The following is a 14,363-nucleotide window of genomic DNA, read 5'->3' on the forward strand; positions in this document are numbered from 1 at the left end:
TAGCTAACATAGGCTAACTTGACCGGATTGGCAAAAGAATTTTTCCTAATCCTTACTTCTAAAGCTAACTAAGATGATTAACATAATTAACCAAATCTCAAGCTCAGAAAATATTTATCATTTTCTAGCTAGTTGCTGGCTAACAAAAGCCGGCAGGATTTCTGAGGAAAAATGCTAGCCTTCCAATTATATCGACTTCTAAGAATAGTTAGCTGACTAACGTGAGAAATCCTGACAGGATTTTTGAAAGGATTATTTTCTGGAAGTCATATTTTTTAATGTTCATCAAATTAATCCCCATGCTAACTAGCTGTCCAGTCCGAGCTACAGTATGTTTTGTGACAATAAAAAACACCTTTAGTCACATTCATAAAGCTTCACTGTTAACTCTAGCTAGCTAGCTAATACAATCCAACCTGACAGGATCTCTGAGAGGAAATTTCACTTCATTTATTCATAAAAATTCATCATATTCACAGCTAATGCCAATCGGCTGGAATGAACCATGTAGCTTGACAGTACATTTCGCACGTGTTAAATAAATGATGTCACCAATTTAATAATGGTGGTTGCGGTGTGCTAGCATCAGTATGACGCTGCAGAAAAGCAGGCCGTCACAGCAGCTGCTTTAGCTCCACGACAGTGATTTATCACCCCCAGATGGCACATTGCGGGGAAAATGGGAAAGCGCACAGCTCTGTCTGTTGTAACACACTGCTGTATTACTGCTATGTGAGAGACTAGCAGGTTAGCTGATTGCTATTTCTGTAATGCAGGAGCTCACGTTGAGCTCCAGGGGAAACACTCTCTGTGCTCTGAAACCGATTTCTTCTGAGTGTCTGTGTAAAGTAGGGTTTACACATACATACAGCAAGAGAGAGAGAAAGAGAGGATATTGACCACATGCCTCCTGCCATTATCCTATCAATCAGCCATGTTGCTAACAGGAAGTGCTGCTGCTGGCAGTCTTCAGCAGTGTAGAATTAATGAAGCCGTAAAGTAATCTATTTGAAGGTGTGTGTGTGTGTGTGTGTAAGAGAGAGAGCGAGCGAGAGAGAGAGAGAAAGAGCGAGAGAGATTGTGTCAATAACTTTTTTGTGGTGTTTTAACCACAACACTCAGCATTTTGTCTATAACACTCGTCTGAACTCATGCAAGCATTTTGCTGAACACTATTTTTTTCTTATTTGTTTAGGATATTTAATGTGAAAGTGCAAAGCCTTAGTGTCTCATCAATAGACTATTAGCTACTACACACCTGACTGATGATATCAATACTTCTGTGCTCACTTTACATACACTGTATTGCCAAAAATTTTGGGACACCCCTCCTAATCATTGAATTCAGGTGTTGTTTTTCAGGGGTTGGGCAGGGCCCGTTAGTTTTGATAAAAGGAACTCTTAATGCTTCAGCTTCAAACCAAGACATTTTGGACAATTTCATGCTTTGTGGGAACAGTTTGGGGATGACCCCTTCCTGTTCCAACATGACTGTGCACCAGTGACCAAAGCAAGGTCCATAAAGACATGGATGAGTGAGTTTGGTGTGGAGGAACTTGACTGGCCTGCACAGAGTCCTGACTTCAACCCCATAGAACACCTTTTGGATGAATTAGAGTGGAGACTGTGAGACAGACCTTCTCCTCCAACATCAGTGCCTGACCTCACAAATGCGCTTCTAGAGGAACGGTCAAAAAACATTCCCATAAACACACTCCTAAACCTTGTGGAAAGCCTTCCCAGAAGAGTTGAAGCTGTTCTAGCTGCAAAGGGTGGGACAATTCCATATTACATTCATGTGCATGTAAAGGCAGATTGTCCCAAAACTTTTGGCAATATAGTGTAAATGCTACCTTTTTAGATCCTTGTGCTCCTGAAGCTATAGGAAATTAAATGTAGATGTTTAAATTAGTAGTGCTTTGCTGAAAGGTCCACAAGTTAGCATATATTATTGAACAATAAGTAAGAAGTAAGTAATGCTTTCGTAATGTGAGCTCATCAGGAAATAATGAAGCATATACATTAATAGATGTTCATAACGGTAATATTTAAGTATTATCATAATACATTATGCATTCGGTTCATTATGGCCATGACTTGCAGTATTAATAAATACTTTATTAGGAAGCTGAATTCAAAGCACAGGGTCAGGAATGATTCAGCACCCAGCAGCTTGAACTTGTCTTCTCTTCCTCTTCTTCTCAGCCGAGACGAAGATCTGCTTTAAGTACTACCACGGGGTGAGCGGCGCCTTGAGGGCTACGACGCCTAGTGTGACCGTGAGGAACCCTTCGGCGCCGGTGAGTGTGCGTGCACTGTGTGCTTCCCAGCACCGATGACCAAACTTAAAAACAACCAGTTTGCAGCACAGGCATCATCGCCATCATCATCGTCATCATTGAACCATCACCACTGCATAATGATTTTAATCATGCACATATAAAAATGATAACTCATATCTTCATTTAACAGTGCAGTTTTTTATTTTTACAATGGCTGCCTTAGTCAATATCATCAGTCTCTGTCTGTGTGAGGATTAGGCCTCTGGCTTGCATGCAGACAGATCATCTTGAGTCTATTAATATCAGCTCATCTTCAGCCAGCCTGTGGTTTATCATTCCTGATCTCTCAAATCTTCCCCAATTGCAGAAGAGTCCTTGTGAGAGTGTCCAGACTGATCCGTAGTAAGAATCTGATGTTTAGGAAGTGCATTAAGAGTTGATTTGAAGTGATTCAGTCATTGCTTTGCATAAACCTAGAAACTAGAAGCAGCACAGGATGTTGGTCAAGTGGTTTGTATATTTCTGGGTTTGGGTATGAATGTAAAGATGATCTGATTGTACTGTGGTTTTGACTCAGGTTCTGCAGAATGTGTGTGTGTGTGTGTGTGTGTGGTGGCGGTTGGAGAGGGGGTTTATGTGAATTTTCTCTCTCAGTCTCAATGCTGACAATGCTGCTCTTATCTATTTCTTTCTTTCTCTCTCTCTCTCTCTCTCTCTTCTCACCCACTCTTTGTTTCTGTCTCACTCGCTTTGGCTCTCCCTCTCCCTCGCTCAGGTGTTCAAGCCGGTTGCCGTGGACGACGTGCCTCAGAGTCAGGGCAGCCGAAGACTCATCAGCTTCTCTCTGTCAGGTACACGCCTGCATGCGAAGTTACCGTAGCAACTGCCAAGAGCACGCTTTTCCAATTAGCGGAGAGTAATTAGGTTAGATAAATTTTCAGTTCGCCTCTATTTTTAGCCACTCCTCAGGGACACTTGTTATCGATCAGCGCCTCGATATTTCACTTACAAATCCTAACATGCCACAGCTTCCCCTCGGGAGAAGAGCAACGTAAACACATTCGCATAAACACTTGCATCATTTCCGGCAGCCGTGAGTCAAACGAGACGAGTGCTTTTAAAACTCTTCAGCCTTCTTTACCTCAGGCATTTAAATTGCTTGACTTCTGAGTGAAGCTCTTGCCTTTTAGTATTTCTTTTGTCATGTGCTTGTGTGTATGTGTGTGTGTTCAGATTTCCAGGCGACAGGCTTAAAGAAGGGCATGTTCTTCAACCCGGATCCCTACCTGAAGATCGCAATTCACCCCGGCAAACACAGCATCTTCCCCGCTCTACCTCACCACGGCCAGGAGAAAAGATCAGGCATCGTCTGTAACACCGTCAACCCCGTGTGGCAGAGAGAGGTGAGGAGAAATAACATAACCGCACACATATGGTATAGCACATACAAACACGACCAGGCATAACATTATGACCAACTGCCTAATATTGGTGTTGGTCTCCCTTTTGCTACTAAAACAGCCCTGACCCGTCCTGCACTGTGTATTCTGACACCTTTCTATCAGAACCAGCATTAACTTCTTCAGCAATTTGAGCAACAGTAGCTCGTCTGTTGGATCGGATCACACGGGCCAGCATTCGCTCCCTGCGTTCATCAATGAGCCTTGGCTGTCCATGACCCTGTCTCTGGTTCACCACTATTCCTTCCTTGGACCACTTTTGATAGATACTGACCACTGCAGACCGGGAACACCCCACAAGAGCTGCAGTTTTGGAGATGCTCTGATCCAGTGGGCTAGCCATCACAATTTGGTCCTTCATAAAACTCAAAGCTCAAATCCTTACACTTGTCCATTTTTCCTGCTTCTAACACATCAACTCTGAGGACAAAATGTTCACTTGCTGTCTAATATATCCCACCCACTAACAGGTGCCATGATGAGGAGATCATCAGTCTTATTCACGTCACCTGTCAGTGGTCATAATGCTATGCCTGATCAGTGTATATGCTCCTGTGCTCTTGTTGCACCTCCACCTCAAAAAGACTTCCCTAAAATGTCCTTCTCTCAGATCTAACCTTTCCCTTTCGCCTTGCTCCAAATAATTTTGTGTGTACGGAATAATCTAATGATGCCAGTGTTTTCATCTAATTCACGGTTTGCTAATTAGACACAACAGTGTTGAATTCCTGATTGTAGCCCCGGGTGCGAGAAACAGGAAAGTCACAGGTTTATATTAATGTGCGCACTGTAATAACCTTCAAATTAGCGAGAGTGTCAGGAGCTCATGGGAAGGTTCCCTGCCATAACCACCAAAAAGAGATACGGGTTCGATCCCTGCTTCAGGCGGTGTCTTCTGAACGTCACAGAGAGGCTGGTGGGGAATAATGACTGTTTATAGCTGCTATTGTGTAAGGGATAACAGGAGCTAGCTTGTTTTGCAGACGTTCCACGACATTAAACCTTACTATAAATGAGAGAAATGATCGTGCTTTATTTTTTTTAACCCTTTTTACCAGTACGGTGGAACGAAAATCGACTTATCAGACGTCGTCAATCAGTATAAACAAATGAATAAACATCTGTTGGATAACCTTACAGAGAATCTTGGTGGTTGAAGATAAACTTTAGTTCCTTATAAACAAGCACTTGAGAAATTGGCTTGACGTCATCATTTACTTTGAAGATAAGAGAAACATTTGTGTGGAGAACGAATGAAATGTTTTTGGGGTTTTTTTTTTTTGGAGCTTTTCTATCAAAAATGCTTATGAAACACTACGAATCTTTAAAGCTTAATGTCTACTTTCATATGAGCTTCATATTAAGTGGGACATGACAAAGACGTTCAATACTGAACACAAACAGTTGATAAAAAGAGTTCATTAATAAAAAAATGCAATTGTTGTGTACTCAGACACTGTAGTAGCATATTAGATCCTGTATCAGTGAATTTTTCGGCATATTCGCATGGCTATTTTTTCAGTCTTATAATAACCTGAGACGGTTTTAGAGCCTGGAAGGAACAGTTCTGGGAATTTGAGTCCTTTTATTTCTACTGGAATGATATTTCAGTATCCCCCCCCCCAATAATACTGTATATAAATAATACAGTTGTGCTTATTAGCCATGGCTGTAGTTTGCAAGGGAATGATTTAAGGGTTTTTTTTTTATTTCTCAGGCAACCCTGAGAGCATAATTGGCCCTGTTCTGTGGGTGGGAAGGATTTTTATTTTTTTCCTTTTCTGTGTGTCAGAGAGAGAGAGAGAGACGCTAGCCAGGCATCTGTTAGCTCTTGTCTAAAGGGAAAATAGGTCAGTGTGGAAGATATACAGATGGGAGTGTGTGAAAGGGGGGAAATCACTTCCTTTTATTCTTTCTGGAGGGGTGAAGGACGAGCGACGGCTGGTGTTTTATGGTGCGGAGTAACCACTTGTTTCCGAGTGCGTTCAGCTGCTCCACGGTGTTCTTATGAGAAGCAGATTGAAAGGATTTGAAAGGAGTGTCTGCCATTACGTGTATCTCAGAGGAAGCCACATTGCTTGGGGAGTCTCAGGCTAAATTTGCAAAGAAAACGTTTCAAAAACGCCAAATCAGACAAACTGCCCTACGCGGTACCTAGTGTACGAAAACGCACGGACTACACAGATACGCCTTTATCGATCGTCGACTCCAGCTGGAAAAAATGATCGGCGGCTTTCAGTCAGAGCTTTAGATGAGATGGATTCATCACGCGAGTGGAGCGATTGAAGCACCCGGTGCCCTGTGAGAGCTGGCCCTGTGGGGGAGGAGGTAAAGTAGGTCGACGTGGAAAATAGGGAAGATGGGTAGAGAGGAGTGAGATGGGGGTTCGAAGGAGGGGGAATCATCTCCTTTTCATCTTTCTCTGAAGGGAAAAAGATTGAGGCGGTTTATTGCCGTTTGCCTTGGAGAGTAAGACCTCACCCACGGCTCAACCTCCCTCCTGCTCATGGTCTCTCCAGCTGTGCCTCCCCCAACCCCGACCCTCACAGTTAAACACAACAAACACATGCACACACAAGATCTACATTGTGTCCGTGCATGAATAATGATGATGATGATGTTAAATGCTGGTTAAGAGGTCAAGCATAGATCAGAAAGCAGAAGGCTGCAGGCTTGATGAGGCACTAACATGGCGCCTCCGCTATAAAGACTCCCAAGGGACGACAGAGGCATCCTGGGTAGTGTAGTCCCCGTTCTTAGTGACACAGATAGACAGATTTTACGCCAGAGCTCTGGTCTTAACCAATTTCTAGCCTTTGCCTAAGTGCATATGGGCTGCAGTTGTGCTTTGTCATTTCCTTCTTCCTTTTTGTGCATCTAATCTCGTCCCTCAGAGAGGAAAAGGGATGTAAGGATAAAGGAACTGACACCAACATCGACACAGCTGGTGTAAAGCAATATCACTTACTGTCACATCTCAGTCACTGGGTTTTAATGATGAAATTAACTCATACGTTGCGTCTGTATGTATGTCCAGGGGATTTGTGAATAAATCAATTGGAAAGCTTGTAACTCATACCCGGACAAGCATAAGCGTGGTGCTGGAGATGCTGTGCGAGGGTTAAAAGCGCTCTCTCTCTCCTCTCTTCTCTCATCTCCTGTTTCACAATCTGTGCCATTCCCACAGACCCACTGCTTCCTGTGCAGATGCATCACAACCATAGCAGCTAGGGATTAGATAGGACCTTGCCCACGGACACACAAACAGTGAAGGTTTGTTATGAATAGCGCAGGCTTTTCTTCACACACTACAGAGACACAAAAGCAAAAGGCACTCCTCATGTTGTATTTGCTCTGTTTTTAATAATGGATTTTCCCCCCTCGTTCTTTTTATGCTTTCTATTTCTCCCACTCTCTTCCCCCCCAGAGCTCTTATTTCTGCTCTTCCTATTAGGAGCACGTCGCACATTTGTTCTGTTTCGCTGATTTCCCCTTCTTGCTCGTGTCCCTCCTCCCCGTGTCGTTGTCACATCTCTCCTAGAAATCCACCCTCCTGCTGAAAGAGAGGAGTTGGCCAGATGCCAGAGCATCGTCTGTCACAAATGGAGCAAACCATAAAAAAAATGCTAAGCGCCTCTGCCGATGGCAGGCTTTCGGCGATCAGAGCCGCTTTTTGATCTTTCAGCATATTCCACGTCAAGACGCCACGCTGAGAGGGAGCGGATAACCGCGAGAGGCTCATCTGCACTAAAACGTGGCATCGTGGTTAAAGCAATTTTATGTTTTTCTCCTCATTAAACTTAAAGGGGCCATGTGCAATGTTTGGTGCCCTCTACTGGCTGTGAAGCAAATTAGCTTTCACCTGCCCAAAGCTGACCCAAAAAACCTTAACTGAAACAGTTAATTCCTTATAAGTTGCTTTTAAGGGAAAAGGACCAGAGTTAAGCAGCTCGGTTCTGAAAGAGGGTAGAGCTGATTTCAGGGCTGGAAACATTTTAGTGAGTTACATCCAGCTCCAGACCAAGCTGATGAAGTTAACTGTAGACCTGTAAAACTTTTTGTCGAACATTTTTGCAGCCATGGTGTTGAAATATTTGTGAAAATGGGATTTTACAATTTGTGCAGCTTGATATTTCTTCCCCAATTTGTAATTATTTATGTTCCTTAAGAGTGTCATTAATTCTGACACGTATATACGTTGAGAGAAAACACATTAGAGTGTTTCCGTCACACTGTGAGAGATGTTAATGTGATTAGCGTTAAATTGGTCCGGATTTCATCACTAGTCTCTCTCTCTCTCTCTCTCTCTCTCTCTTTCTCTCTATCTCTTTTAAACAACAGAGGTTTAATTTTGTGTCTTTACCCACGGACGTGCTAGAGATTGAGGTAAAGGATAAATTTGCCAAGAGCAGACCCATCATAAAGCGCTTCCTGGGCAAGCTTTCCATGCCGGTGCAGAGATTACTGGAGAAGCATGCGATTGGGTAAGTTGCTAAGAAGCATGCTAGCGTAATCTGTGTTTTGGCCATCACACAGTATAATGTGGTCTGATGTGCATAATTCTAGACCTGGTTTCAGCATCATACCATTTTCATCTTGTCTGCTCAAATTCATGGATTGACAGTAATGAACTCATCTGAACCTGGCTGCCAGATCATCAGGTTTGGTATTGACAAGAACTTAGAATTGGCTATCCCAAAATGAAATGCTTGGTTCGTTGCCAAGGCCATTTTCGGCTCAGGTTCCAAATGCAGTTCATTCATTTGTTCGTTTGTTATTCTTCAGTAACCACTCGCTGGTTAGGGTCTTGAGAAAGAATGGGATGCCATTGCAGGGCACATTCTTGCGTCCACTACTGGCATGTCCTTAGAAATATGGAGAAAACTATGTGGAAGAACCCCACATGAGGAGAACATGCGTATATCTACACAGGTACTGTATTAACTCGAGCTCAGGATCAAACAAGTTATCCTGGAGCTATGAGGTGGTAAGGCAATACCATCCAGATGCTGCCATCCAGATGTAGCCCAAACTTTAGATGGCTTATGTGTGGCTGCTTGCTGCTGCATTATTTTTGGCCGCCAGTAAATTTTTCCTTATTATATTATGGTTAAAGTCAACTATGTTTTACTCAGACTGATGTATGTGATGGAGTTGTAGAACCACTTATTAACTGGACTTTATCGTTTCTGACCTCAACACCGTCATGAAGAATATCTCCTTTATTGTCCGTCTACAGTGACCGAGTGGTCAGCTACACTTTGGGTCGAAGGTTGCCAACGGAGCATGTGAGCGGTCACTTACAGTTTCGGTTTGAGATAACTTCCTCCATTCATCCAGGTTTGTTGTAATTGACTTCTTCATTGCAATTACAGGCAATAGGCATGTCTGGATTTCTGCTACTCTGAGCTGATTTCTTTTTATTGCTGCTCTTTTCATCCTCTAGATGATGAAGACATGTCCCTCAGCACAGATCTTGAGTGCACCACAGTGCCCGAGGAACCAGAGGAACCTGAGCAGCACCTGCCAGGGGTAAGAGAGGCAGGAGAACATCCTGCTCCGGTCCAAGCCGAGGACACCATGAGTCTGGATATGGTTGCTACTGACCTGCCTTTGGACGGAGACATGGCCTCAGTAGAAGTTCCCATGGATGTAGAGGCCTTAGAGGCTGGTGAGGGAAGGACAGAGATCCAGGAAGCGGAGGAGACTGTCCAGGAAGCGGACTCTGCACCTGGGGAGAGCAGTGAGCAAGAGGTGGAGACCGTGGCAGCTGAGCAAGATGGAGGAAATCAGGTGGAGGCTCTGGAGCCTGAGCAAGATGGAGGAAGTCAGGTGGAGGTTGAGGTGTTTGAACAGGATGGAGAGAGTGGACAAGAAGTGGCAGCTACCGAGCAGATGGAGCAAGATGACACAGGAGTAGAGGGAGAAGAATATTGTCAAGAGACGAATCATGTGGAACCAGCTGATACAGAAATTACAGAAGGAACAATAGCAGCCCCTGCTGAAGAGGCGGCAGAAATGGAGAATGCAACGGGAGGATCTGAAACTCAACATGTCTCCCCTGAGGATTATGCTCAAGACGAGGATGAGGATCAGGAAGAAGAGGAAGGTTGCTCACTCCGGATGCGGGGTGCAGCCAAGCGGAAAAATCGGCCATGCTCGCTGCCTGTGTGTGAGCTGGAGACTGTAATTGCCTCGACGTGCGAGGAACCCGAGACGCCGCGGTCACACTACATCCGTCTCCACCATCTTCTCCACAGCCTTCCATCTAACCAGTCAGAAAGCTCTAAAGCAGAAGAAGAAGAAGAGGAAGAAGAAGAACAAGACGAAGAAGGTGCCGCACCGGAGCCGCTGACTCCCAATGGCCCACGTCGCTCCCTTCCTCGCAGCCGCTCGCACCAGCGCCTCTCCGAACTTGTGCAGATATTAGATGGAGAGGGCCAAGCGCTGGGGTCTGAGGGTCAGGTCAGAGGCCAAAGGTCGCCAGGAGAGAGCGAGGGTGAGACTGACCTTAGCCCAGTGCCGTGCTGTAGTCACATGGTGGCCCGGGGGGCAGGTGCAATGCGTGCAGCATCCTTGGACAGTGCACGATGCACCAAGAGCAGCGTCTTCTCCTCACAGGAAGACGATGACGACATGGACGGGCTGAACGGCATCTTGGATTTAGAGGTGGAGCCTTGTCAGGGGGTCCGGAATCGAACCAGGGACGGAAACAGGTGGGAGGAAGTGCCTGACACCCATGTGCAAAGTCCACAAGGCATTATGGGTAACGGAGAGTCCCCAGGAGCTGGGCCCAGCAACAGGAGTGAGTATGAGCTATTCTGACATTCCCCAAATATTTATTTAATGCTCTGATCATTCATTCTTTATAAACACAAGTTGTACATAAGAACCAAAACCTCCCAGTAGGAATGTCGCTAAAATTTTAATAACCAGCTGAATTTTGATCACCGTGTTACTGATGTAAACGCTGTTGTGAAGACACGGCTCCAGACATCAGATGTTTTGTCTGCGGTTTAAATCTGTTGTATATCCCACAACGTTGCTGAATTCTCAAATCTGATTGTTTATTTGACAGTAACGTTGGCTATGTTAATGTGTGTGTGTAGGAGAATGTCCTCTTCCATGTAGTCACCCTCCAGTGAGCCAGCTCCCTGCTCTGAGACCAGACCCCCACCATTACCCCACCATCGACGAGCCCCTTCCTCCAAGTGAGCGCCCCCTTCTGGACGATCCACTCACTGCGACACACTAACGGAATAGTCAATAACTCTGGCACACACAGCTTATCAGATTTCAGTTTATCTCTGTTTTACACATAGCCAGTGTTTTGAGTCAAGCTGTGAGGATTATCTCAGTATCACTTTTGTAACTCACTCAGCTTGCTTATCTGTGTTCATACCTCTTACTCTATCTGATGCATATGTGTGTGTGTGTAGACTGGGAGGCACGTATCGACAGTCATGGACGTGTGTTCTACGTGGATCACATTAACCGCACCACAACGTGGCAAAGACCCACAGCAGCAGCGACGCCCGATGGCTTGCGGAGGTCTGGATCCATCCAGCAAATGGAGCAGCTCAACAGGAGGTGTGTGTGTGTGTGTGTGTCTTCACAGTGTGAGGAATAACACACTTGATTTCTGCTGTTTTAGGACAATAATCAAAGATATTGCAGATTCAATTTGCCAGCGTTTACAGTTTTTATTCATTAAGGAACAACACATCTGACTTTTTAACCATTTATGCTTACATTAAACGTTAAGTAAGTTTCTGTTCTCGGTTTTGTTATATAAAGCACATATAAAGCTATTTTGCCATTCGAACACACTTTGTACATTTTATTTTTGGCTAAACATTTAGAAAGCTACAGCTGTTTTTGTGGACCTCTATCGAAAGTGGTCCATTTGTAGATGATGAATCATCCGGTATAAAGTGCATCATCCAGTTTTGCGGATGTGTGGACTGACCTACAGAGGGGAAGTGAAAGCGGCGTGGGCCGTCTCTTGCCTGATTCAGACTCATGCAGCGAGAGTGCTGCGTTCTTTCTCTCCTCTCCTCGCATCTCTGTTACGTCCTGCTGAAAATATACACGTGCACTGGACTTGAAAAACAGGCACTCTTGCACCACCTGGTGGACAGAAATATCATGACATGTAGTGGGGTAAAGATACGATACAAAACTTTTCTGTTTCAGATATCAGACCATCCAGAGGACCATGGCAACAGAAAGGAGGGAGGAGGAAGGAGGGAGCCCTCGAGTGGAGAGGACTAGCAGCACAGAGACCGACTCGCCGCCTCAGACAAGTGGTGAGAGCTTAAAAAACGCACAACTTTTTCAGCATCACAAAGCTGCCGGTAATGGGCCCTTAAGCAAGGCCCCCAACCCACCCTGCTCCTGGGGCGCTGCCTCATGGCTGACCCTGCACTCTGACCCCAACCCCCAAGGTTAGGATATACGAAGAAAGAATTTCACTGTATAGTAATGCAAAGACAACTTAAGACCCAGACACAGGGGTGTGGAGATGTGTTGTGGGTAGCCTCATTCTTGATGTTGACCAAAGAAGCACATGGGGTAGATGGGAAAGAAATCATAACCATATTACTGTAATTGGTCTTAACTTTTCTCTTTCCTCTCTGCTCCTGTTTCTGTCTCTCAGAGTCGAGGCGAGACTCGCACTGCTCTCCAAATCACTGTCAGAAGATCACCTTGCTGCTTCAGTGTCCGGCCGTCAAGTTCATCACACATCCGGAGTTCTTCACAGTGCTCCACGCCAACTATGTGAGCTCTCTCTCTCTCTCTTTCTTTCTCTCTCTCTCTCTCTCTCTCTCTCTCTGTCTCTCTCACACACACACACACACACACACAGAGTTATTGTGCAGATGTAAGCTGACAGGCAGAAGCTGACTTCAGGTGTTTAAGTGAAATCAAATACATCTGAACCCTGTAAGGACAATGAAATTACTCTCCGGTCATGCTGCAGAATGAAATGAATTTATTTAGAAAGAAGTGAATTATTTTGTTGTTCTTGTTTGTGATAACATTGTTTTAATCCATTGTATTTTCTCTGTGTGATTGAACATATACCTCTTGCTCTCGCTCTCTGTCTCTGATAGGGTGCGTATCGCATGTTCACAAACAGCTCGTGTCTGAAGCATATGATCCTGAAGATCAGGAGAGACGCGCGCAACTTTGAGCGATACCAGCACAACCGAGATCTCGTGTCCTTCCTGAACCGATTCGCCGATGCACACATGGAGCTGCCCCGGGGCTGGGAGATTAAAACTGACCCTCAGGGAAAGGTAGCAACAAACTGAATAAACTGCAATAAAATCTGCAACTTGACCCAGATCAAATCCGGCTGATGTGATGTGAAGGACAAAAATACAATGGGATTTCAGCAGCTTTGAACAGTGCTGACCTTTACAGCCTCTCTCTCTCTCTCTCTCTTTGCTTTACTCAGTCATTCTTTGTGGATCACAACAGTCGTGCTACAACCTTCATCGACCCCAGAATCCCTCTGCAGAACGGCAGACTGCCCAACCACCTCACACACCGGCAACATCTGCAGAGACTGCGCAGCTACAGTGCAGGAGAGGTAGGTGTGTGTGTGTGAGCAACTCAAATGCATGGCAGTCAGGTTCCACTAATTTATATTTATTTACAGCAGTAGTTAATGAACTTCAATATGGTCAAGTAGTCAAGGGGTTAATGGTCAGGAATATTGATTAGATTAGGTCTAACACCTGAAAAAACAAACCTGAATTCAATGATTTGGAGGGGCGTCCCAAATCTTTTGGCAGGGGTGTAGCTGCCCCTGCCCTCGGACCCCAACTTTCTCAACTGGGATATGCAAAGAAAGAATTCCACTTTGCTGTAATGTATGTGTGGTGATAATAAAGGATTCTTCTTCTTATCGTTTCTATAGCAGCAACTAATGCACAGGGACATAAGAAATGCATTGAAAACGTTCCAGTATTTAAGACAGAAAAGTGGCGTTTATTTAACGTGTTGTGGAAGGAGTCTCCAGTGTCAGTGCTGTGTAACGGTACATTTTAACAGATTCGGAGACATGGGGAAAGTCTTTTTTGGAATTTATTGGAATTTTCTTGGTCACATGACAAGCTTGACATTTTTTATTTAAATAAATTCCAGTCTGGGGCAGCACGGTGGCTTAGTGGTTAGCACTGTTGCCTCACAGCAAGAAGGTCCTGGGTCCGAATCCCGGGGTCGAACAGGCTGGGGCCTTTCTGTGGGGAGTTTGCATGTTCTCCCCGTGCCTGCGTGGGTTTACTCCGGGTACTCCGGTTTCCTCCCACAGTCCAAAGACATGTACATTAGGTTGATTGGTAATTCTAAATTGCCCATAGGAGTGTGTGTGGTTGTTTGTCTATGTGTGGCCCTGCGATGGACTGGCGACCTGTCCAGGGTGTACCCCTGCCTTTCGCCCTATGTGCGCTGGGATAGGCTCCAGCAGACCCCCGTGACCCTAGGAGTCCTAGGAATAAGCAGGTATAGACAATGAATGAATGATGAAATTCCAGTCTGCATCTTTTTTTATTAGTTAAACAGAAGAAAATGTATTCTTTTAACACTTTTAATACTCAGGTTTATTTGTTCC

General features: G+C 44.8%; 1 protein-coding gene across 1 annotated transcript in view; it reads left to right on the forward strand.

Moving 5' to 3' along the window:
• The window catches only part of hecw1b (HECT, C2 and WW domain containing E3 ubiquitin protein ligase 1b), a 33,405-nt gene that overhangs the window by 12,394 nt on the left and 6,648 nt on the right, over positions 1 to 14,363 (forward strand). Inside the window, exons 4-15 of the mRNA XM_058418134.1 lie at positions 2,206 to 2,300; positions 3,058 to 3,133; positions 3,516 to 3,685; positions 8,084 to 8,226; positions 8,982 to 9,082; positions 9,189 to 10,547; positions 10,852 to 10,953; positions 11,182 to 11,332; positions 11,939 to 12,051; positions 12,402 to 12,523; positions 12,859 to 13,044; positions 13,206 to 13,340. Of these exons, the coding sequence (XP_058274117.1) occupies positions 2,206 to 2,300; positions 3,058 to 3,133; positions 3,516 to 3,685; positions 8,084 to 8,226; positions 8,982 to 9,082; positions 9,189 to 10,547; positions 10,852 to 10,953; positions 11,182 to 11,332; positions 11,939 to 12,051; positions 12,402 to 12,523; positions 12,859 to 13,044; positions 13,206 to 13,340 (2,753 nt within the window). The remainder of the gene's footprint in view (positions 1 to 2,205; positions 2,301 to 3,057; positions 3,134 to 3,515; positions 3,686 to 8,083; positions 8,227 to 8,981; positions 9,083 to 9,188; positions 10,548 to 10,851; positions 10,954 to 11,181; positions 11,333 to 11,938; positions 12,052 to 12,401; positions 12,524 to 12,858; positions 13,045 to 13,205; positions 13,341 to 14,363) is intronic.

Source organism: Hemibagrus wyckioides, linkage group LG20, assembly GCF_019097595.1.
Source record: "Hemibagrus wyckioides isolate EC202008001 linkage group LG20, SWU_Hwy_1.0, whole genome shotgun sequence".
NCBI lineage: Eukaryota > Metazoa > Chordata > Actinopteri > Siluriformes > Bagridae > Hemibagrus > Hemibagrus wyckioides.